This window comes from Rissa tridactyla, chromosome 7 (assembly GCF_028500815.1).
Source record: "Rissa tridactyla isolate bRisTri1 chromosome 7, bRisTri1.patW.cur.20221130, whole genome shotgun sequence".
NCBI lineage: Eukaryota > Metazoa > Chordata > Aves > Charadriiformes > Laridae > Rissa > Rissa tridactyla.
Genome location: NC_071472.1, coordinates 39,579,196 through 39,605,435, shown reverse-complemented (window position 1 = coordinate 39,605,435; position 26,240 = coordinate 39,579,196). Strand labels below are relative to the sequence as shown.

Sequence of the window (26,240 nt, the reverse complement as noted above, 5' to 3'; positions counted from 1 at the left end):
CAGGCAGCAGAGTAGAGAACGGAAGCACCATTTGTTGTTGTTTAAATGATTCTTACTTTTCTAATTCAGCTTCCTCTTTGAAAGTCTTTCCGCGGCTTCTAAGCCTGCCTGTGCGGTCCCCCGAGCAAACACTGAACTAGCTGGAGCCATAATATTCCACTGCTAGCCTTCAGAGCCAGCCTTGCCCCTAGACTCCCCCTTTATTTTTCATGTAAAAAAAAAAGGAAAAAAAAAAAAGATTCAGAGTGTTGCAGGAAACAGTTCTATGTTTCAACCTGCTTGGTATCCAGCCCAATGGAAAACCTGCTCCAAGATCTCCCTCTGGTTATTAACCGAAATCTTAAAAGAGCATTGTTACAAATATTCCCAAATACTTCTGTGTTTACTTATTATCATCATATTAACATCGTATTAACAGCTGCACCGGTGTTTTCTTAACCCAAGGCAGCCCTAATGCACACTTAAGACAATGCTGACAGCTGAGAACACAACAGCCGTTTGCATCTTAGGTAGAGCGGGTTCCCCTATAGACTACAGCAAAGAGGACTGTCCTTTTATTTACCCCATTTTAATTTATTTTGAGCGTGAGAGAATAGGAAGACAGAAGATAATTTCAAATACGTTGGCACTATCTGCAAAGAATTCTATAAAAGCACAAAAATGAACTTTTATTTCTTTTTATATTTTGAACAGTAATATAAAAAATACGACGTTGATTCAAAAGTCAGATAAGGTCTGTGTTGACAACTACAATTCTTTTATTGGACATATTTTACTGAGCATTGAACAGTTGTTTATGAGGCACAGATTAAAGAATAACACCACAAAATCAAAAGGATAAAGTGCAGACCTGTACTGAGAAGCAGGCCTGGTAAGTCAGTCTACTCCTACAACTCAGCAGAGAAAAGGAAGAAAAGGGGAAAAAACTGCCATTATAGAGAAGAAATATATTATACATTACACCCTGCGGTAACAGAGCTAGACAACCTTTCCTGCAAGGTCCAGAGAGCTGGAAAACCCAGGTCTCCTGTGTACAAGCGCACTGTGTTTGTCGCAGGAAATATTTTAAGTTAGACTTTGGCTTACGCAAGTGGTTTGTTTATGAGGAAGAAAACTTAACAAAGGTGTACTGATTAAAACAGCTCTCTTAACATCATTTCTTTATATATCTCAGAATAAAAATGTACCCACTTAAAAATAGATCAACAACCTCCCCCCGACACAACGAGTTTCAGCAAACAGTGACCAAGAAAAGTGAAAGGGGGAAACCGGTGCGAGTCACGACTTTAAGCGATGGTCTTTGCCAGATCTCATTCCTGCTCGCATCGGGATTTTCTCCCTAAGAAAATTCAGGAGATAAAATGGTAAATTCAGCATGTCCTTCTCTCTCCCCATCTCATAAGGGCAGTTTTCTACAGTTCTTAGTAACAGAAAAAAATATATATATTTCCAGAGCTTGCACACATCCAAAAAAAAAAGGCAGAAAACAAGAGGGAGAATAAAAACTAATATAAGCTAAAACATTATTTTGTAGTAAACAATAGAATATAACGTGCAATAGTGCAATTTCTCCTTTGCTGCTTCAACAATGAAGTCTTGGTAGATAGTCCACTGCATGTCAACGTAGGGCGTCCCACATCTAACTACGTGCTTGTCGGGCACTGCTGGGTTTGCCGGGCTTCGGAGACGAGTCGCTGTGTCCGGGCTCTCCCTTCGCCTTCCCAATGTGGCGGAGTTTCTGATCCCAGCGCTGCATATCAAAAGGCAAAGACATTACAAAAGAGATTACAAGAGAAGATGCAAGTCATTTGTAAAACAACTGCATCTGTTTACAAACAGCAGCAAAATATAAAAGCCATCGCTGTTTCCTACCACATTACACCGTGTTGGGCTCAAATGGTGGAATGTGAGGTTATCAGTAAAAGTCACTTTAAGGAGAAAAACCATTTGCTCGCTTTCTTGTAGCCTCTGTGAATGAAAGGGCTGATACAAGGCAAAACTGGCTTCAGCAGAAAAGCATCTCACCTTCTAAATAATAGCACGTAAACGAAGCTATCTGTGCGATCTCTGGAGGAAGCAGGATGAAAAAACAGTCAAGTGATTTTTATTAATATTGGTTATTGTTATTTACTTATTTTTACTTTTCCAGGTAATAGCAACCACAGTACAAAAAGACGTAATAAATATAGACGGTACAACTGATGGTGGTCTTGGAAAAGGCAACTGCGCTGAGAAGCGCATGGTGGCGTGGCACGTTCCTCAGCAGCCACAGGACGTGAGGGCAGAGGCAGCGGGTCATGGGCCACGGGGCAATGCGTCAGAAAATAAATCAGTTCCCAAAAAAAACCCAACAAATGATACTGTCACCCAAGAACTGGAACTAAGAAGAACTCAGCACACAGCAGTATCATGGTATTTGCTCTGCGGCACTGGATTTCATAAGGCTCTGACAAATCAAACATTAACTTGGAGTAAGATCCCCGTATCTTTTCACTCGTGTAATCTCTGTGGATGTGACAAAAGTGCACAGAAAAACTTGCATTTGTAATCAGCAGAGTATTTTCCTGCCAGTCGCCATTAAGGCTGTTGAAGAAAGTGTCAAATGGAAGAGGAGACTGGTTTGCACAGGCACAACGATCATGTTAAATCTAGCACTGAGAAACTGAGTCAAAGTAAGAACATTCTGTGTAAAATGACACTCTTAACAGCATTGAAATAACTGATGCTTTGCAGTGCATCAAAACATAACAACGCAATCCTTCCACAACTTGGAAGGTATTAGAACACATTTAAATTAGAAAACATTAGAATATATTTTCATATGTTGCTCGCATTTGAGCTCATTGCTTCCAATTTGCTGTGACATGACTTCATTATCATGCACCTCCCTCATCTAAGCCAGGAAGGTCAATTTAAAATAGCTGCTAATCCACACAATTTGGTAAGAGAACTGTATTCGAAGACTATTAAATCTGAAAAGTATAGTTCTGACTTATTCTGGAAAACATTTGTAAAGCCCTCTTTTTTTTTTTTTAATTAGTATCACATCCAAATTAAGCAGGCGTGTGTTGCAGAGTGCAGTTTGCCTACGGAGTTAAAACACTCCTACTGTTTGTTTTTTAAGACGGAGGTTTTGATTGCTGCTACACTGGTGTACTTTGGGGTAGCTCAACATATCCCTTTAGCTCATTCAGCATGCATTTATAAGTAATATAGCAAATAACAGACAAAGTTAATTTTTGATACTTGATATTAATTAACAGGGGTCAGCATGTGTATTAGGTAGATGTTTCATGCTATCTGCAACACTTGACTTTTGGTGAGATGTTTTCTTACCTTTACTTTTTTACCAAGACGATCCTTCCATTTCTCGGCTATGGAGCCTTCCACCAAGAGTAACCTTCACAACAGAGACACCCAGTTACTCCACCAACAGGCATGCACAAGCTACACAACCCAACACATGAAAGACTAAGATCTCTGCCTGCACAGAGCCTTGTCCCCCCCAAAAACCATTAAGGAGATGTGCAGAGAATCACCCAAGTTTCCCACAGCTGGTGGCTCTGGAGTTCAGCTTTACAGGCAGGGGAACAAATAACAACAAATATGCCCCAAGGACAATGCAGAAAGAGCTACCTGGAGCGCTCCTCATCTTCGTAGCCCATAATGATGTACTCTTCATTGGCGCTAAGTGGTGGGCACAGGCAGCCAGAGTTTGTGTGAAGGTTTACAGTGTCCTTTGGGATGTTCACCAGGGAAGACTTTAGGATCTCCTTTACTTCCACTACCGCAGTGACATCATGACATTTAGTCTTCACCTCCTTCACTTTAGCCCGAATGACTGGGAAAGCATCAGAAAGAGTGTAGTTAGCAGCAGCAGACAATGCAGGTCACTCCCGAGCCGTTCTTGGTGACCTCTGGGATTCGTCTGTTGCATGGCCCATTATCAAAAGCTCAGCTGAACTCCAGCAATGTCCCTGCCCCCATATCTTCACTTCATTACTTCATCCTCCACCAAGAGGGTCCAGGTAGCCCAGTGTATCTCCAAACAGTATGGTCACAAGCAGGAGTTCTGTACCAATTTGATTTGCATCCTGTTTAAGTTGGGCTTAATTTTTAACATCCCTTCTTCTTCACCCTTTCCACTTTATATATTTGATTCATTCCTTGTGTGCTCTCTACAGCTCAAGCTGTAACTGCTCCCTCTTTGACTACTTGCGGTACAGATGACCGAACTTAATTTGTCACTCTCGACCTTTCACGAAATGCGAATATGCATTAAAACTTCTTGTATCACTACTTCTTCTGCCTGACAGGCCCTTACCTTTTTTATTCTCTCTCCAGTGACCCAGCACCAATCTGCTCTGCTCTTTATGAACTCCAAACACTCCTGATCTTGACCCGATGACCCGTCTAATTGTGTCCTCCCTCACCCTCTAAGTTGCATGGGAGGAAGAGTAGCCTTTCAAAGGCAACACTTTTCGTTTCTCTCATGGTGACCAGTGAACTGATACCACATGCAAACGGAAAGCCAATCCAGAGGTCACGCTCTAGAGAATGCCACCTCTTTCACAGCTTGCAAACAAGAGTCCCCTTCCCGGATTCCCAATTTCTTCTAGCCTATGTAAAAAAGGTAGTATGGAAGAGAGAAAACCAGGGACTTACCCATCTCCTCCCTTCACATGCATTGCCCATAAAGACAACCAGCCACCATGTTTTGCAGCCACATTAAATATAGCTGCTAACAATTAATAACTTGTGCATTTAACATACACAATTTATGCCACGTGATCCACTTCCTTAAAATCTCTTTAAGATTTCAAAACAAAATCTTCCTTTAGTTTGGCGTTCATTCAAATGCATTTTGAAACCTCTTTAATTTCAAAAGCTTGAAAAGATAGGTGGTAGCACACTCAGTGACTCTCTACCACACACAGATGTGGTACCCACTACAGAACAGTCGCTCTGGAAAGATCATAGAATCATAGGGTTGGAAGGGACCTCTGGAGATCATCTAGTCCAACCCCCCTGCCAGAGCAGGGTCACCTAGAGCAGGTTACACAGGAACACGTCCAGGTGGGTTTTGAATGTCTCCAGAGTTGGAGACTCCACCACCTCTCTGGGCAGCCTGTTCCAGTGCTCTGCCACCCTCAGGGTAAAGAAGTTCCTCCTCATGTTTAGGTGGAACTTCCTATGTTCAAGTTTGTGCCCATTGCCTCTTGTCCTGTCCCCGGGCACCACTGAAAAGAGCCTGGCCCCATCCTCCTGACACCCACCCTTTAAGTATTTATAAGTGTTGATAAGGTTTCCCAAACAAGTCCACCAAAACTACATAAAACTGACCAGCCACCTAAAAAACGCAACAATGTTTGGCTGAATAAAATTATAATTTTTGAGCTTTTAATAGGATTTATTGTTAAAAGAAATTTATCTGACAATAGTTGTATAAATGCATAATTATTAATAAATATTATGCCATTACTACCATTTAAATGAAGTCTTTAGGTTCAGTGAGCCTAAGGCTATTCACTTGATTAATGGGAAAAAGGATAGGCCCAGCTCTTCGACTCCTGTGATACATATTCACTGGCTTCATCAGCTTAATTTGCTTTAAAAAAAAAACCAGCATGAAGAAAAGTAGCAGCCTGGACCTGTGATATGCCTGAAGACCAGGACAATCTGGTCAAGAGAAGACAATATATGGACACCGTGTACTTTTACAGGTGTTACTGACAGCAGAACACAGCTGGCAAGAGACTCGTTGCTGGCTTCAATATGTGAGAAGGAAAGAATGTAGTATGCCTGTTAGAACCCATGGTGAGTTTGTAGGCATGAAAGTTAGTAAAAACATCATTTCCTGCAAAAGCGGAGCATCTCAGAGCGGGAAATCAAAGCAGCTCAGGCATAGCAGCCCACGACGTCATTTTTTGTCACATCACTTGTCACACCAAAGAAGTGCACGAACCCCAGATGCCCGTGCCGACACCGAAATAACACTCAGCGTCAACGCAGACGGTCTTGTACTAACATACTCCATCCCTCTACAAGCACTCCCGGGTTTGAATTTGGAAATGTTTCAGGCCACATCTTCCTTCTGTAACAAGTACTAATGGATTAACCATCAGTAATTGGGCCCATAGGTTTTTTTAATGAAAACCTTCCCCTTACTGTAGCCTTTAGAAATACTAGCAGCCATCCACACAGCTGTCCTTACCGTAGTTATAATTGTTGCGTAGATAGGTCTTCTGGGTAGCTTTTATAGGCTTGCATTTGCAGCGCTCTACAAAACCAGAAAATTTCATTTAGAAAGAAAAGAGCACACGTTCAGTGACAATCCTCCTGAAACCCCAAGCTCACACCTAACGAAAATTTCACTGAATTGACTTGTTTATTACAGGCACGTTAAATATTAAAACCACGGGGCATTCCTGGTCGGCTCTGATGGAAGCTGTTGTGGAACTGTCTGTGAGATCTCAAAGGTTTCTATGTGTGAACTTGACATGCTGAAATTAAAAAAACAAATCAAAACAAAAGCACAGCAAACAAACAAACAACCTCACAACAACAAAGATAAAAGGACTTGGAGTCTGAAGTGACAAAATTTTCCATTTTAAGCCAATTCAAGCTTTGATTTTAGTCTCTTCTGTGCTCACAAGTGCTGCAATTCCATATCCTCACAATGCCATTCTCTCTTGTACTACACTCACTCCTCCTTTCTGCACCTTTAATCATAGACTGTTATACAGACACAGAAAGAAAATACTATGACAGGGCACGGTTTCACATCTGATTGGAGACTACACGTCTCAGCTCAGTTTAACACATTTGTATATTCTGGCCAGCGTGCGCTTGCCATAAGGAAGGCGATTTTTGTGGCTAATACTCAAAGACATTTAAGAGCTACAGTCAACAGACGAAGCTCGTCGGAGGGTGGTGGGATGAAGCAGCACGTGGCTCCCAGCTCTGAACTCTGCTGGGATGGTCCTGACAAAAATCAAACTTCAACCATGTTTCTTCAGTGGCGTCTGACAGGAGGTTTAAGAGAGACCAAGTTTAAGATGAGTTTAAATTTAAGTTGAAGATTAAGAGGCTGAAGGGCTTCACTTGATAACTGCAAGCGTTTAGTGTCACCTTTGATCCTGCTCTGGCCTCTCCCTCAATTAATAAAGCCAGCCTTGAGCAAACGGCTTTTGGCTGGAGACTGGCCTTTAGGAGACTTGGTTGGTGCGTCAACCCAACGGCTTCACGCTCTACACAGGACTGACCTAGATGGGAGATTTTAGAGCACTACTTGGAGAATATTAGCCACTGGCACGTTTGCATTTGATCTTACCGATTCTGCAACAAAACAAAACAAAAAAGACATCTCAAAAATACGGTTAGCAGAGCTGCCTGGAAAAGCTGCCACCGCCCTTCTGATAAATCTATGCCATGGCTCACCAGACCCGAGTATAATTTAAGCCCGTGCCACACAGGTGGAATTGGTACACACATAATAACAAATGTAGGCCACAGAGCCACACTGCTGTCTGGGTCTTCTGTATAAAATTATGACCCAGAACCTCAGGTTTAATTAAAATAAGGAAATTATTAGCCCTTATGGTAATAATTCAAAAGACAATACAAATAAGCACCATCAGAGCAGCACTTCCAGTGGTGCAGCTTCCAGAGAGCTGGGAACAGTAACGGGGTAAAAACACAGTTATTAGTGCCCAGGGAGTGTTGGCGCTGAAGCCCCAGACTCATGCATTCACCACCAATATTTCATGGCTGATTGTTCAAATGCAAATATTGACTGACTTCAAGCGAGTGTGCAAGTGGAGTTTGGTGGAGTTGCATGGCCAAGCCCAGCTGACTGGTATCTCCCCCTCCAAGCCCACCACGGCACCCACTGCAACCAGCAGGTCCCAGTAATAGGTACACGTGGTCATGTATTTTGACATTTGACTTGGCATTAAAGTGGAAGTTGACTTAATGCAGCCCGATTCGATAGACCACAGTTCTAAAATAACAATGCATACAGCTAGTGATTTGGTTAAATCCAATGTGAAGAGTCTGAAAAAGAACTTTTATTTGCTATGTAAGATTTCTTCATATCAAAAAAAAAAAAGAGATGGCATCATATGGTTATGGACTTCTCAAATCATTATTTATTTTCTATTGAAAGATTTTTTTGTAGTGAAAAAAAAGTACAGGAAAGAGGAGAACATTTCAAAAGAAGAGGATATTGTTTCCTTCAATTTCAAACACATCCTCAGGAATCTATATATAGAGTCCTACAGACTTCGGCTTTTGTACAAGACTGTGCTAAAATAATAAAGGCAGAGAAGGGAAGTGATTTTTGGCTTCCCTTCTGCCTGTGGGAGCTCTTGCATACTTTAGGTCAAATTATGGCCCATTTTATAATCTGCCTCAATACAGGCCATGAAAGATGTGCTCCTATGACCCACACTCACGCAGGCATCTCAGTGTTCATGTCCAACAAGCTTTACCCTTTAACGTTCTCCTGTTCTACGGTACTGTGCCTGTGGCACAAATAGCAAAAATAATCTGAATTACAGGACAAGAACACATAGCCTCACATTTCCCTCAATTTTAAGATGATATTGGATTTTTATTTTATTAATTTGAGGAATATGTTTTACTAGTCTTGTTCTTGAAACAAATTATAGACCTGTCCATGTTCTTAATGATGGATACCTCCTAGTCATCCAGTGCTTTTCAAATTTACATTTCAAGGAACTTTACAAAATGCTGTATTATTTCTAACTGCTCTTTAGAGATGCAGAAACTAACACAGTCACTTGCCAAGGCTAGCTAGAAAGTCAGTCGCAGAGCTAAAATTGATTAATTTCTCCCAGTTTCTCTTACAGTGACTTTCAAAGGAAGCACAACGTGAGTGTTAGAGAACACACACTTGATTGATGCATGTTTCTTGCAAAGTTGGAGTGGGAACACCCACAAAAGGTGGCCACAAAAACGTACTGCATCTCTTGACGCTGAGGGAGAGTCTCATCTTACGTGACGGTCTCCTCTGAAGCTGCCAGAATTACCAGAAGAGCTCTGGGACCACAACAATGTTATATCCCAAGCACGCAGACAGGCAGTAGAGGCTCGCGCCAGTTTCGACTGAGATTTCAGCTAACTTTGCCATTAAATATTTTTTTTTAATACTAGTTAATATAGGACTAACAAAATCCCAAAATCTATACCTTTGAAAACTTGCCCCCGCAAATGCTGAATTCAATGGACTACATGGGAAAAGCGTTTTCCCCATGGACTGCTATCAAGAAATGTGCCATCTCAAATACACGTGCGTGCACAACCTAATACCTGACTGACTATTGATCGGTACAAGCACTCAAACCTGGAAAATGCTTCCCTGATAAATTAGGGATAAAAAAAACCTCTGGAAAATTTTCTAAGTGACCTGAAAGCACCTGATGAAGCAGACAACGCAGTTTACTGCCAAGAGAGGTAAAAAACGTCCCCCCTAAGCAGACTCAGTGTGCACTGCCAAGGATAAAAGGTGCCTTGAAGAGGGGCGACCCATGAGTGCTGCTCACTCCAGCTGTACACATCCACGTGCAATATGCTCTAGAAACCACAGTGCCTAATCCCGGATTTTTTAAAACACATCAGGTTGCTACTTGAAAAAAAAAACCCAAACAAAACCAAAAAAAACACCCCAAAACCTATTTACAATGGCAACATTACAAATTTACTTTACTGAACATAGCTTTTTAGGTGGCTAAACTGTGTTTGTCAGTTGAAACAGGTGTAGCGCATTGAACCAGAAATTGTGTTCGTACAGCAAAACGCAATGATAAAAATATTACCCTTCCTTTTCATCAGCAATTTTTCTGTGCATCTTCACCCCATTTTTTGTATTTTTTTTTTATCTCTGGTTTGGCTTTTACTAGCTGAAAAGCATCATGACAGCAACAGTATAATTGAATCTTACTCTTTTCTCTTCCACTGCAGGGTCACTTACTGGTATTACATGCTGTCAACGTCCCTAAGGACAGGCTGTGCTAAAGATATGTTTGATATTTTTGATATAAGGTGACGTTGAAGTTATCCAGCTTTACTTCCATACTCAAAGTGAAGCTTGTATGCTCTGTACAGTCACTGTAGAGCACGAAATCCACACTTTCTCAATGCCACACAATTGAAAATGGCTTAAAACTAAGAAGATACTAACATTAGTAATAAAAATCTTTAGAAGGTCTTTCAGAACATGGTACCATACTCTCGGCAATTAAAGTGAAGCTTATTGAGGGGCTTACTTTTATTGGGTTTTTCTAATTGTAGCTGGCTTTCTAAAGAACGTACACTGCGATTTAAATAACATTTTGCACCTACATAGCTGCCTTCACGTTGGGACCTACTGATTGCATTTTAAAACTGTATTATAAGCTGGGCATTATTAATACCTTTTTACAATTTAGTCACAGAGATGAATGCTGAAGCTATCCAGTTTTATGTAGGTATCTAATTTTATGTTCCACAACCATACTTAGGTGTTTACGTTAATAAACTGAGCATCAGTGCACACTACAGCTCATCACCACCTCTGGAGAAGGAGAGACATGATGGCCAACGCTAGGTTTCCGAGTGTCACCTTCTTGACAACCCCCTAAGAGGAAAACTTCTGAAGGAATCACAATAGAATTCAAGGAAACCTGTAGTCATTGGCTTGCTTGAGCAACAAATTGACATTTCTGTCATCCATTAGCTCCCAACCTGGGCTTTGCTTCTTTGCATTGCCTATGACTTGCGGTAACACTCAAGGGGGTTTACTCAGCTCCAGCAAAAACAAAGCAAAAATAAAAAGCAACAGGGGACCTGCTGGAATAAAACCAAGCTCGGAAGGTCACAGCCTCAATCTCCTCAGGTTAACAGGAGCTTTGCCATTATCTACAAAGAGTGCCGAGTCCAATGTGCAAACTTTAAAATCAGAATGAACCATTATCTTCACTGGTTTTGCACAGCGAAAATCCACTTAACGATCATTCTCACTGTTTGAGACAAAACTTTTAATGAAATCAGCACAGCCCTCTGGATCTGATAGAAATTTTGCCCTGACGAAAGCAAAAGAGATGAGTGCTAAAAAGACACGCTAAAGGGTCAACTGAGTTGTACCCTGAGAGGTCAACAGGCTGACCAGCCCCAAATCCCACCTGCTCACGGGACACCTACAGGATTCCCAGACAAGACAGAGTATTTATGCATCACTGAGTACCCCTCTTACTTTATTAAGTATTAAAAGGATTTGAAAGACTATAGCTTATTACACAGTTTTATAAAAGCGTACTCACCAATGCTGGCGCCTCTACAGTTGCCATTATTAGAATCCATAGGGAAATCTGTCACAGATTCGTAAAATATGTAAAGAAATGTTAGTATTTTTAATATTAGATTATTTCAATACACCAACATTACAATGCTTAGTCTCTTTCTCTATTATTTAGTATACTAAAACTTAATAACTTAATCAACTAACAGATCGTAATGTCCTACAGGCCAACCTGTTAAAAGTTGACACAGTTTCTTAACTGAACTTGACCTGAATCCAGCACGTCATGTTAAATGCCAAAGCAGATTAAATATCCCATTTCTACCGGTGCACACACTGGCAGGTTTAGGACGAGGATGGAAATTTATGGCACGAATTTACGAGCACCTACAAAAAGTACATGTACTGTTTGCATTTAATTAGATGATGAAGGAGAAATTACTTTTGGTTTGTTTTTTTGGTCACTGAGGAAATCAAACCAACCAACCACAATCATATCATTGAAGCAAATGCCAAAACAAATGTTTCAGACCTTCCCCTTCCCCTCAGTTTAAAAACATACTGATTAGTTTGAAGGACAGATAAGGAACAGAAGGGAAAAAGGCACTATGCCCAAAGAACTGCTTTTAGACACATTCGTGAGTGGAATGTGTCCCACATTAGTAAAACATGTCATTTCAAACCTGTTTATTAAATCACACAATTTGATGGATTTATACATATACTAAATCATGAAAAACGAGTATGTTAATTCATATAACACTGTACAAGCTCAGAAAAAAATAAATGCAAGAGAAACAAGATTTGGGAGAGAGGCAGTATACTTTATTACAATGACACATAAAATGGAAAAATAAATGAGGTTTCAAATAAAAGGCCCTTCTTTAAGTTTGCATGCCCCAAAGTTTACACAGCTTTTTCAACTCCGGAAGCTGGTATTATACAAACATCACCTCTCTTACATTCTCACATTATCATGGACACACCACCACTGCTTTTACAATATAGGACAAATGTATACAAGACCACGTCACAAAAGCTCCTCTCTCGCAGCTGAAGCTGTAAGGATCTGGCTGTAACACAGCCCAGGACATTGATGATACTCCGTATAGATGAACGGTTTAGATGTGTGGACTAAATTTTAATTTTTTTAATTATTTAATCACAAGTTCCACAACTATGTATTTAAAATACTTGTTTACAAGAGATCTAACATTACTTAGTTAATCTTCTAATTTGGCCATCCTCCTTTAAAAAAAAAAAAATATATCTCCACCTTAATGCATATTTATACTTCTCATAGCAATTTGAAACTTCCTTTACATAAAAGGGGATTGTGGCTAAATGACAGTCAGGGCAAGAGTAAATCTGAAAAACAGCTAATTCCCTTACCAACATAATAACAAACTTCACAAAATTGAGACTTCAGGAGTAAGGATTCCTACCAATGTAAAGAGCAAAGGGTATAGAAAATAGCACAGACGGATTGAATAGACGCCCTTCTACATCCAATATTGCTAGTAAAAATCACGCTAATTTTCTTCCAAAGAAAGCTTCAAACTACCGCAGTATCTTAGTATATAGCACAAACCCAACATTTTCACGGGTTTTTTCTTCACTTCTGGTTGGTCTTCAGTTATCATGCACTTCCACGGCAGCTGTAAGGCTTCTCCACGCTGCCTTGTAACAAGTCAGATTACGCACGCCAGTTCTTACTTACGTGTTTAACTTTGATTATTCACCTGAGCTATTCTCAAATTTTCAAAAAGGCATTGTTATCAGCTGGCAATTGGAGATCATGACCTCTACCAATAGCATATGGTAAAAATAAAAAAATAAAAAAATTCTTAATCAAATTTAAATCCACTTTACATTGTATCAAGTGCTTACATGGATTACACACAGGATACGAAAGATAAGAGAGGAATTAAAATGGTCTTCCTCTTGAAAATGGTTAAGTAAGAGGATGACCACATTTCTTCTCATTCCTCCTCTCCTGGGCCAAACCACTGTTGTCTTGTTCATTTAGCCAGGGCTTGGCTTTAAACCTGCAGCTCCTTCTGACGTGGTCACAGCACAGAGAGCCCTTGGGTCCATAGTCTGGTACTCCCCCCATCTGCTCCCCTTGCAGACCGAAGTCTGCAAAACCTCCCAGCCACCAACCAGGGAGAGGTGGCTCTACTTCTCCGAGGTGGCTCTACTTCTCTGTGTGCCAAAGACTGGACTGAGATGTTTCACCACTCTCTGGGCGTTCAAGACCGCTGCAGAGAAAGCTCTCCAGGTTCACTGCCCGCCTCCTTCGTTGCCTTGGCCACCTTCTCAGGTTGCCTTCCGTGCTGGCTGGCTTTGCACATGGCCAAGGCAACTCTTTCTAGTGCTTCAGGTGGCGCAGCAAGCTACAACTCCTAGCAAAACAGGTACTTCAGTTATGAATGAAGGGACGGTTCATTCACACCTCCAAAGCACATTCCCTACACCAACGAAACTGTTATAGGGGCAGAAAAAATTTTCATTAGCACAGGAGGCAAGGGAAGTATCAGGTTAAATGCTTACCATCTTCACGTCCACGGAGAGTCCATGGAAAGAAAAAGAAGCCCTGAAGTGGACTCTCCCTTCCTAAACCAAGGGCTGATCCAAGCAGTTTCATGCTGTTTGAGCAAACCGCGTCCAATTCACTCTGGAATTACAACTAAACATAATCCAGAGCCCAGTATGGGGTTCACAGCCTTCCCTGACCACACTCGGGGGTAGGATGCGTGTTGTCTGTGGGCTGAGGAACTGTCCTTCAAATTCACACCAATGCAAACACTCAATGTGTGGTCAACACTCAATATGCCCAATATAAACTGGGCCCTGCAAACAAACACGGAACTAAACTGCTTTCCACCAGATGCTCCCTTCCACTCCTAAGTACACAACTTATTTTTTTTTTTACCAAATTACAACACAGCATAACCTCAACCCGTTTCCCAACTCTGCATTCATTCGCCAGGTCACTTGTCCTTGTACCCCAAACCAGTGGTTGTGGCTATCTGGCGAAGCAGCCGGCTGTGCCACACGAGCAATTCGGAGTGCGCAGAGCAGCCATCAGTGGAAACGGCTCCCGTTTCTGCACTGGGTGAAGGCTGCGGCGCCCGGCGCGCTGTGCTCAGCAACTGTGGTCAGGGCAGTGTCTGTCAATGAGCAGAGGAGGAGTGAACAGGTACTGATATATCACTTTGTGACTCATTTCCCTACTTGTGAGGGCTTGGGCCAGCAAGTACTGACCTTGCATTGATGCTTATCTTTCCCCGTGCACTCATGCTTCTTTAGGGATGAGGACTTCCTACTGATGGAGAGTAGCGCGGGCTTGTGGAGGGGACCAGAGACCTCCATCACTGTACAACACATCTCGGGAATGGCTTCACATCTCCCTGAGGCTGCCCCAGGTCAAGCTCATACCTCCTGGTCCCTTCTCATCCACCGGGGAAGCAACAGGAAAAAGGGTCTGGGCCAGCCCTGCCACCAGCCACTCACAAGATCGTAGGTGGGCGCGAGGAACCACGAAATCCCATCCCCTGACTCCAGCAGTCTACTGGGCAGAGACCTCTCTCCATCAGGAGACGCACACTGCTGAGACCCCCAGCCATAATGCAGATAGAAAAAAAAAAACAACAAAAAAAGCAGCCGTTTGCTGTTTTTAAAAATAAACAACTGACTTCCTATTGTTCCACTTCTCTTCTGAGGCGACCTCTCTGCCAAGTTTTCTCTATGCAAAACAATCTTTTTGAAAGAAGTATCCGTCAGTGATGATTAGCAGGATTGCCAAAGAGGAAACATTATCCAGAGCTCCAATCCAAAGGCTTCCTACTAAATTTTGTTTAAGAGCAGGGGAAAAAAATCCAAACTGATTTTTCCAATAAGCCATTTTAATTAAGCGCTTTTCAGAGAGATACTATGTAAAAAACCCAAACCACTAACAAGGAGAGCAGAATAGATGCCACTTGCCTAGTAAGTGTACAAAATAACAACGCCTGGATCACAGATTTGGATGAGAGGTTTGGGAAAAGGAAACAATTTGGTAATACTTAGTTTTGAGCAAACATCTTATAGCACAGTTTAAATTTAAAAGGAAAAAAAAAAAGGCAGAGAAACAGCCAAAAGTAACACGATCCTGATTGTCACTGCAATTAAAGAATATGGCCCAGCTATTACGGAAGCCATTCCAGACGCCCAGCTCCAAAGAACAAAACCACAGCGAGCGGTTGCTGCTTGGGCACTCTCTGCAGACAGAGACATCTGTGAGCCCCATTGATTAAAAATCCTCCAAATATGCAGGAATTCAGACTTTGTAATCTACCTCAGGTCTTAACGCAGAGAGGACCTTTGCTAATCTGATTGCAAAAACACACACAGTGAAGCCAAGTAATAGGAAAATGGAACCTCGTTAAAATTTGATACAGATCGCGTGAAGTCCAGGCCGCAGAGCAGCCTGCAACATGGAGCACGGCTGCTCCACATAATGAATTATTCCACGTGATGAATCCTGCTGGGTTTCGATGACATTTTACAGCCTAGGTCTCGACTTGATACTTAGACCGTAAAAGCCATTCTAGGGGACCCAGCCTACAAAGACAGACAAACTGAAGTGAGAGTATAACACCATCAACAGTATCTTCATTAATAAGATTTAAATACTCCTGTTTACTTTTCCTTTCTTCTTTAAGGCTTGAAGTTTGTAATGATTTTGTTCTGTTAACTGAGATTTGAGGCTGCTTCTGAGTTTTGAGCAATTTAAAATGACAACCGGGGCACGACTGCTCATCCGTGGCAGAGTCTGGGACACTCCTAACGCCGCTGCACATTTCGGCGACCATACCTAGAGCTGTGCAAGGTCTGAGACAGAGCAAAGGTGATCTGGAGTTTGGAAACCACTGTTTTGAAAATTAAGTTAATAACATACAAAAAACAAGCATGGGAAATGGCTCTCTCACTTTTCTCTTAAGCATACAATGCCAAATTCCCATACGGGACTACTCTGAGCTCACCTGGGCAGACAGGCAGGTACAGAGGACTTGGCCTACACAGAGAAATGAGGGGTTCACAGACGATTTCAGAAAACACATCTCCATCACTTGAATAATCTCTAATTTTCTTTCATGTTTAAGAGGTGATAATTTTTTTTAAGAGATTCAGAGTTCTCCTCAGCCATCTTATGATAATCACCCATAACGGTTCAGGCATTAACTACACGTGGTTGATACCCTGTGATGACACTTCCCTTTTCTCCAACGTCTCATTAACCCAACATGCCTTCAAGTTATTTTTCTATTTAAATAAGATATGATGAGACAGAAATCCAACCGACAGATCTGTCCTCTGATACACATGGTACCCATCGCAGCGCTCGCCTTTTACTGCCAGTTCCCTCTTCAAAACAGGAATAAACACGTCGCTTGAGACATAAACAATCTGCCAGACAGTAGCAGCCAAGCACAGGCGCTTCAGTACTTTTCCGAGTCAGAATCCCAACACCAGCAATGACTGTGGTCAGGCTGGTCATATATTGTGTTTAAAATTAAAGACAGGTCCCGCTATCGATAGTTCAGATTCAAGACGCTTTTTGTCTATCTGCACTTTTTGCTGCTTCACAGACTAAAGGAGATCTGACAAGACGCTGAACGAAGGAAGCAGATAACCTGACAGACGTGAGGAAAAGTCGGCATATGCACACAGAGAAGGAAACGTACGGAGCACGTGAATGGGACCTCCTGCATATGCAAGACAGCTTGTACCAATGTCTGTGAGCAGAACCACCTTCAGCCCGAAAGAGCACAGGACTGGGACGCACGATAAAAGCCATACGACACAGAAGACATCACCAGGTACTGATCTCCCATCCGGGATGTTACGTATTGCCAGAAGGCTTTTTCACCTTACAGCCCGGACTGTGATTTGTCAGATCCTTCACAAAAAGCCAAAATATTCAGCATCACACCTGCCTCCAGAACACCCACACCATGCCCAGAGCATCCTTCTGCTGCATGGGTGTAAAGGAACCCAGGTGTTTCCCAAAGATAATGAAAAACCAAGACAGACAAGTTTCCTACAGGACGCTTATCTGAAGGTTGTCCCTGTACCTTGGGGGACCTGAGACCTCCAAACCAGCAGTGTGGTATACAGCAGGTACACACTCAGGTTTTGGAGACCAGCACAAGCCCATAGGGTCCGCAGAGCCCTAAAGGCAGTTCTACTGTTCTTATCAGCCTTCTCCATCACAGACACAGCAGCAGCGATTTCATCCCTTCAACTTGTAATCAGCCCTGAAGAACATCATGAGAATGACACAAACACCTCCTTCATTCCTGCAAAGAGGAAGCCTCTAGATCGTCCTTACCACCTGGGCTGCACGTGGAAAGAGGTTCTAGAAGATGTTTGTGGAGGACTCATAACCTGTGCCTCAATAACCAAAAGTGAACTTCCTACTGGGATTTGGCACAGATTTTACTGACCACGGTATCTCCACGTTTTGCAACAGCCACAGTCTACTTAGGCACAGGGAACACAACTGATTGGAGAGGAATTTCTCATCTTGTGGTGCAACGTCAGCCAAAAAAAAAAAAAAATAACCGAGTGAACTTCAAACGATCTTCAACTTGTCATCACTGAAATGAGAGTCAAGACCCATTACTTTAATGGTGACAGGGAATTTTCGTGAGCGTCTACAGGATAACTGATCCGGCACGATATTAACCCGCTGCAGCCTCTTGCAGGTGCCTCAACCCACAGAAAGTGTGTCCTGAGGGTCAGAAGAGCCCTTGTGCCCAGCTGAACCATGTGCTCATGAGAAAGATGTATGGTCTAATACTGGAAAAGGAATGGAAATCGGGCTTTCCGAACCCTGTTCCTGGGCTAATAAGGACAAACATCTGACCGTGTCATCCTTCAGGCTGCTGCCTTACGGAAGGGACTAGACAAATGCACTAACCCCACACACGAGTAATGATGCAGAGACCTCGAGAGGAAAGGAAACTGTAGAATCCTGTTACTTTGCAGGAGGCAAAAAAGGAAGGAAAAAATCAAGATTTCACTTCTGAGGAATAAAAAACCCACCCTCTTCTGCAACAAAAACACAAGAGAAAATGGGTTTATATTTCTGCCTGCTCTATTAGATGCCGTTTACAGACAGCACAAGGGGCGGGAGTGCTCAGGAGATAAAATGAGAGCAAGTGTTCTGCACGCTCCCCATTAGGCACTTGGTTATTCGTGTCTTCTACTTGGCTGCAATCCTTTATTTGAAGAATTGAATTTGGAAGTGTTCACCTTACCTCTTCCTAGAACAGGAATCCACTCTGCTTTCTAAAGGAGCAGTTTTATTCCCTCAAGAAGGATTCTTTCAGTCTGGTGCATAATGCATCAGTTCAAAATTTTCAGCCCAGAAATGAGAATGTCATCAGGTTCTCATTCGCTGAAAGAGAGTTTTCATGGATCCAGCCCTGGAATCCCTCAAAGAGGTTATTGTACTACTGAGGTCCTCAGAAATAGGTAACTCGGGGGCAATTTTAGCCAAACTTCCTCCCTCCAGATTTGAATGCGATTGCTTTCAGATCGCTGCAGACCTGCCAAGTCTCACTCAGTTTGGAGCCATTTTTAAGGCGGTTTTGAAAGCACCTCAACACTGCGGAGAAAGGCGCTTGGTGTTCAAAACCGCAGCTCCCCAAACCATCCCAGCAGGTCTGCGGCCCCCAGAGAGCCGCCACCACCACAGCGAGGGACCTGCGGGCAAAAAGAGATGGTTGGGTTCATGGGCTGGGGACAACTGCAGGGGGGAGGAAGGGTGGAAAGGAACAATTACAAGCGTTAGAGAGAAACAGTAGTAACCACTGGAGATATCAGGGTATGGTCACTGAGTTGAGACTTCAAGAGGTGAAGAGGGTAATTCCGTGGAGTGAGAGAAAGAGCGGGGTTAGGCTGGCCTACAAATAAATGGGAGGAGTGGTGAGAGCAGCTTACCTGGAAGGCTGACCTGGGGAGCACAGTCAGGAAACCGAAGCACGAGATTTCGTTAGGAGAGGAAAACAGGAGTTACAGTGTTTGGCATTGCTGGCAGTGGGATACATAAAGCATTTGGTAATGGGACAGAAGCGCAGTCAAACGCTGTGCTGAGCATAGCATGAAAAAAACTCACCCGCCTTTCTTTCACAGGTCACTGCTGGGGGAGGATGGAGAGATGGCAGATGCCCATCAGGAGATGCCAAACCTGGCGTTACAGCTGTGGGCACTGTAGGAGCTGGCGGGCAGCACAAGGAGCCCACAGGGCACGTGGGTGCTGCTCTGCCTCAGCCGCCCACCCCTCTTGTCTGCTCCCCCCCCCAGCTCTGCTCGCCCACTCCTGCGATGGAGAGGTCTCACAGACCCACGGACGCTGAGACTCTGCAGCAGGGAAATGTTGCTTGGTTTCACCAGCAGCTTTCTTTGAGTAATGCAGAAACTGGGGTCATTTCATAAAGGTTGAAGCTCACTCGTGACACCCACCCACTGGCTCACTTTGATTTCCTATTCGATAACTCCTTCAATTTAGTATTTCTATGGCGCTCAGCTCACCGCGTTGAGCTGTGCCCTGCTACCTCCTCTGACCCAAAAGGTAGCTGTGACCGGAGCACACCCCTAACAGAGCACATCCCTGAGCAACAGCAGGTTTGCAGCACCGTGGTGGCCTGAGTGGTCAGAAGTCTTCACCCAACCACCCGGAGATGTTCATGCCTCCCCGTTCCCCTCGGACGGCAGTCGGACACCCAGCGCCAGCCGTCCTGTGGGACCACAGCGAGTACAGCCGGTGAAATGGGACATGGTGAGAGAGCCATGAGGCTCCAACAGGGCAGGTACCACCAGAGCCGCACTGGAGCTGCCCAGGGCACCTCTGGGGATGGCTCTTGGCCCAAAATCCTCTGCCTCTGCCCGGGGTGGGTGATGGCCTTGGCAGGAGGGGAGCAGCCCGCTCTGGGGAGAGCAGGCGGCTGGGGTGAGCACGGAGGGGCTGGGGCAGCCTGGGGACAAGCAGGAGCTCCTGTCTCCTGGGTAGCTCTGCCTTCGCAACCGGCTGCCCGTGAAAAAGCAAAGCGGGGTAGGGAAACGTTTCCCGTTTGCGTGAAACGAGAGTTGTCGCTTCCACACTTTGAGGCGCTCCCCAGCGGGACGGCGGGGCTGTCATTTGTCACACGCCCTCTCTTCCCAACGGCAAAACTTCTCCCAGCAGTGACGTGGCTGGTCAAGGCGGAATAAAAAGAGAAGAAAGAGGAAGAAAAAAAAGCGGAGGGAAAGAAAAGAGACTCGGAGAAAAGTCCGAAAGAGCGGGGGAAAGAGAGGGCTCCGCGGGGCCGGCGCCCATTGTCCTGGCGGGCGGCGGGGAGCGCAGCGCAGCGGAGCGGAGGGTCCCGCTCCCGGTCCCGGTCCCCGTCCCCGCGGACTCACCGGCGCCCTCGGCGGTGACGATGGCCTCGGGGGAGATGCAGACGCCGCGGTCGTAGAGCGGCAGCTCGTCGCAGGCCAGGCTGTCGGGCCAGGCGTGGCGGTAGCGGATGAGGACGGGCTCGCAGCCGGCCCGCGCGCGCTCGCAGACGGACTTGCAGGGCTTGATGGGCTCGTGCTGGAAGTCGATGGTGCAGATGGGCGCGTACATGGCGCAGAGGAAGAAGAGGAGGTCGGGGCTGCAGTTGGTGCCCAGCAGCCCCTCGAACTGCTCCATGGCCAGCACGGCGTTGGCCTGCGTGCTGTGGTGCAGGTGGTTCGGCATCTTGGTCATGTTCCAGGGCAGCGGCTTGCACAGCGGGATGCGCACCGGCTCGCAGGCCGCCGCCCGCCCCGCCGGCGCCCGCCCCAGCACCAGCAGCCCGGCCAGGGCCAGCACCGGCAGCCCCCGCCACATGCCGCCCGCCCCGACGGCGCTGCCCAGGGGCCGAGCGGCCAGACCTCGGCGCGGGGGGCGGCTCCTCCGGCGGCGGCGGCGGCCGCGGTGCTGCCGCGGGGGCTCCGCCCGCCGACCGGCCCCTCCGCCCCCGCGACGGGACGGGACGGGACGGGGAGGGACGGGTGGCTGCGGCGGACCCGCCTCCCCCCCCCCTTCTCCCCCGCGGGGCCGGGGGCGCCCCGCTCCGCCCCCGAACAAAGGAGAGCCCCGGCGGGGTGCAGCCCGGGGAGGGAAGGGGAATGTTTCTTCTTTTTCTTTATGTTAAAAAAAAAAAAAAAAACAACCCAGAAAGAAACTCTTTCCGCCCTCACGGCGAGGCGGACGTTTTCTTCGGGAAGAAATTAATAAACGTCGCATTTTGCGGACATGGACACAAATGCATTGGTTTCACGTGAAGCACCCGGAGATCCATCGGCACGGTACTTGGGAAGCGCCTGCTTGCGGGCCCGCCCCTGGCTGCTGGCCCAACAGGGCTGTTAATTAGCTCTTGGTGTTTCCAGTATAAATCAGTTTATAGCTGGTGGCAAAAATTCACCTCTGGCTGAAACTTGGCAAAGGCAATCTGGTTACTGACCCCGAGCATTGTTATTTTTTACCAAATATCTAAACCTCAGTGTCTAGTGAGCTGTTTTCTGTTACAAAGAAACGCTACAGCCACTCTCGACGCCTTTTTAAACGGGTGCGGAGGCTGGTAAAGGAGGAAAAGCAACAGCGAAGAGGAGAGCTGTGGTTTTCATGCTATACAAGTGTGGTCGCAGTGCTTTGCCCGGCAACTGGAGAGGTTATGCTGGAGGGAAAATAAAATGGCTGGAGGAAAAGAGCCAAGTAACAACCTGCCCTCTGTCTTCACACGCGGTTGCCACAAAACACTGGAATTGCTAATTGAAACTAAAATACGTGTACATACTTAAAGCGAGGAACGCGGAGTTCATACGTCGGCTGAGCAAAGTGTGTGCTGCAGTGTTTAGAATTTGCCACCAGTCTCAAAATACCATATAAGAAAGGTCAAGACCACACTGTCTCCCCCCCCCCCGCCATTTTGCAGAGGGGGAACTGTGCTGGGAGAGGGGAAGAGATTTCTTCACCGCTCCCTGGGCTGTCGGTGCTTGCCCCAGGCGGCCCTGAGGGCGCACGTTTTCTAGGTGATGGATTTTTCACCCAAAGCTCAGATACAGTCAAAAAGGTCTGTCAGAAAAGTCACTTTTACTTTGGGTGCCACCGCACCGCCGTTGGGAATTTCATCCCCTTCTCTCCTGCCATGTTCTTAAGATTTAGGAAGAAAACAAAGTCTCTTTCCACAGCATGTAGCAACAAGGGCAACGTTAAACCTTCAGGGGTAGGTGGTGACAATAATCAGATTCCTTAGCCTTGCGCGACTCCAAAAGGGCTTAGTCAAATTACTGTAGTATCGTTACATCAGCTCAGTGTTGTGTATGGTGAGCAGGAATTTCTTAATAAAAGCACGCCCGGGCAGCAGGCTGGGGTCAGCGCTGCCTGCCGACGAGTTTTGTGGGGGGCTTTGAGTAGCTGCTCCAGACCTAGAAATTTGAGGAGTAATACTACAGCCCATAGTATCACACAAAGTCATTTCCTAGAATAAACAAGTCCTCCGTGGGGCTGGGGCCTAGGGCAAGGATTTGCCCCCGGAGTAGCTCATACATAAAATTACAGAAAAAGTTTATTATTGTTATTACCCCCCTCAAGAATCACAGGAGCCCACAACAATGCAAAAATGCCGCCCAGGGCCAAAATGACCTCAGTTACTCATTTATAACTCTATTAAAAAAAAAAAAAACAAAACCAAAAACAAACAACCAAACAAAACCCAACAAAACAAAACCAACTCGGTGGCCTTGCGGTGCTGCGAGGATGGATTTCAGGCCAGATAACACAGCTCCGGGGACAGCCCGGTGACTTTGTTGGGGTACAGAAACGTGTCAGCAGGAGGAGGGCTGCAGAGAACATGAAAAGGGACTGAAGGCTTTGTTTTTGCCCCCTTCCCCAGAAGGAAACTGAGTAAGAAACTGCTTGCAGACGGCTGGCATTAATTTATTCCTTTGTCGGTTCCCCCCCGCAACATAATGTGTTTTCCCCCCCCTTCTGCTTGTTTTTCTCTCATGGGAGTTAGACAAACAGCAATGGGCTTAAGCAGCAAGATCTGGCTTTCTGAGATGCTCTGACGCCCAGCTCAGCTGTTAGAACTTTTTTTTAGTTCTATGCAGTACATTAGCAAAACTTCATGACTTAAAACATAGAAATGTATGTATTTTAAGTTTAAGCTAGAAGAACTACATTACTAAATAGAAATATTACCTTATTAAAACTAAAATCGAAGCTTGAGGCCTTCTTTTCAACAGCGAGAAATGCATAGGGGTTTGGCTAAGACAAACAGGTGTTAGCCAAGGCACTCCTGAGTGCATGTGTGAGCATCTGTTCTGTCCTCAAGCGCTATAGTCTCCCTTTAGGTACGTGAAACATCCCCATATATACATCCCAGCAGCTTACCTCTATAAGGCAGGGGGTGTTTATAGGCCAGAGGGGGCACAGGGAGGATGAGAGCCCTCCTCAAACCAGGTGGCATCTACTCTGGCTTGGGGCAGAGTTCAGCAGATCAACAAATCCGTATTTACATTTTTAAGAGCAATGGTATTAAGTAGATACTGTGGATGCATATGACTCCATAGTCTGTTATGACCGGTTGAGAAATGAGTTCGTGTCTGAAACAAACAAGGAAGAGGTGAAATTCAGAAAGGGAAAATTAGAGCAAAGATCAGGAAAAAATGCAGAACAAGCGTGTCGTTTTTCGTGGTCTAACTAACAGCTACCCTGACGATGAAGGGGTAGCCTGACATTGCATGGCACGTTTATATTTTAGATACCATAAACCCCCCTGGCACCGTAGGGAACAGCTTGCGTTCAGCTGTAAGCTCTAGGTGACATTGTTATAAGTCACCTTTTCCCTTTGTGTGTTCTGCCAGATCCTGCCAGCCACCAACTAGCGACAGCGTTCAGAGAAGACACAAGCTCGTCCCATGCTTGGTGGGCTTCCCATCACCTTGCTGGTTCCGGTTGCCCACGTGCGCGACGGGCTGCTGTTCATAAACCAGGGACGATGTTTTACGGTCTCCTGCTGCCCATTCCAACTGAAAAGCAGTGCAAGCATGACCATATCTAGTCTGGCTGTGCCTAAGAAGAAAACTAGCAGAGATAAAAATACTTCTTCAGAACAGGTTTTTGCTTTCCTGAACCCTTCTATAGCGATCTCAGAATTACATGCAATTTAATTTGCTTATATACGCTGCCTTAAAAAAACTCAGAAAACCTCAAACCAAAACCAAACAAAACCAAAACCCTAAAATACTTCTTACATGGCTGTTGCTAAAACCATAATCATTGACTTACAGAGTCATAAAAATGGGATTTATTGTACATTTCCTGTTCCAGCCAGGGTCTTGTTTCAGCTCCCTCAGGTAGACAAAACACAAGGGACTATTAACTTCTTTTAATAAACTTTCAAGCCTCTACATGGATGACTTGGAAGCAGCAAGGAAGAAGAAAAGGTTCTTTTGATGCAGTCTCCCTCAGACTTGTGATTTTTGGGGCTGTTTTTATTAGCCAGCTCATTATTAACTGTCCTGTGCCCTCGGGGTCTGCGTGCCTCCTAGAATCAAATTTTTCATATTAATATTTGTTCCTATTACTTGTCTCCTTGAAGTCCCACCACAATACAAAAAAACCTATTTGCCCAGTGCTCCGCATCCTACGTTACTGGTAAAACTAATAGAATGGCTAGGAAAATATGTCACTTTAAACACCAAGGCGGCCAACTACCGGGCATTCCAAAGACAAACGATGCCAACAGCAATTCTGTTTCATAGTGCCTGTTGTAGGCTTTCACTCTGTTGGCACAGACACACCCTCATATACGTCTCCCATAGAAGTCTCATTTTGCAGGGTCAATTTGTTTGCTGCTTGGGATTTTCCCAGGTTTTTTGTGGCCGTGTCAGGGCTTAACGGCTTCTCGACTCTGAAGTTTGCTACCTGCAATGCTGATTTTCCACCGGGATGTTGTAACTTGCATCAGCGTTCCTGCAGAAAAGCACAGCCAGTTCCAAATCTTTAAAATCATCTAAATGTCATGTTTACTGAAATTCTCGCAAGTAAATTGCCTAAAGTCTGCGATGACATTCAGAACAATGTTGTCACATTTCAGAACACCGAAAATCAGAAGCACTTTTTCTGATGGATCACCATACACACAGCCCTCTGTTTCCATTGAAAAATTTACGGGAAGATACTTGGATGTTTTCACAGTCATGTGAGTTTATCCCCAAAAGTATAGGAAAATAAGGCAAAAGCGTCAGCCAGGTACTTACAATAAAGAAATGTGAGAAGAGCCTGTTTTTCAGAGGCATTGAGAACAGAAGCTTTGTCCCCAGTTCCTCAAAGGCCCCCCTTGCAATAACCCTGTTGTGAGTGCTGGAAGACTACCAGGTTTGTCTAAATATTTGCAGAATCAATTTAACTTGTGGAAAATATGAAGAAAACGGCAATAACGGAGCTGAGCTGATCAGACCCCCAAAGCACCCGGGCTCGGGGACTTAAGACTGGGAAAGCATTCGCCTGCATTTCGATGCAAAGCAGCTCCGTCTTCATTTAATTCCCCTGTTCCTCAGCAATTCTCTCTAATGTGCAAAGATGAAGTACAACGATCTTCACTCACTTCGCCGAACTGATTGAAATGTAATTAGTGTCCTGAAGGCAATTCTTGCTCCGGTGGCGGGAACCTGCTGCTGCACTGGAGGGGACGCTGGGGAGGATGGCTCAGCCGCTTCGCTTCCCAGCATACAATTTTATTTTTTTTAAACAATTGCTTAAGAATTTATGAATGCCAGATAGCCTCCGCGGCAGTATTTTGTATAGATGTTCAATTTAAATATGCATTCAGTTCATTATTCTAATGCAGCAAATCACTATATGCTATTACGATGACCA

At 44.7% G+C, this 26,240-nt stretch overlaps 1 protein-coding gene across 1 annotated transcript; it reads right to left on the bottom strand.

Moving 5' to 3' along the window:
• Window positions 1–740: 740 nt before the first annotated feature.
• FRZB (frizzled related protein) lies at window positions 741–21,265 on the bottom strand. Its single transcript, XM_054209752.1, has 6 exons — window positions 20,750–21,265; window positions 11,322–11,369; window positions 6,215–6,280; window positions 3,637–3,841; window positions 3,337–3,400; window positions 741–1,750 (listed from the first exon to the last, which is right to left on the bottom strand). Exons 1-6 carry the CDS (start codon window positions 21,201–21,203, stop codon window positions 1,640–1,642), a joined length of 948 nt encoding a protein of 315 aa, XP_054065727.1. The 5' UTR covers window positions 21,204–21,265; the 3' UTR covers window positions 741–1,639.
• Between the last annotated feature and the right edge of the window lie 4,975 nt (window positions 21,266–26,240).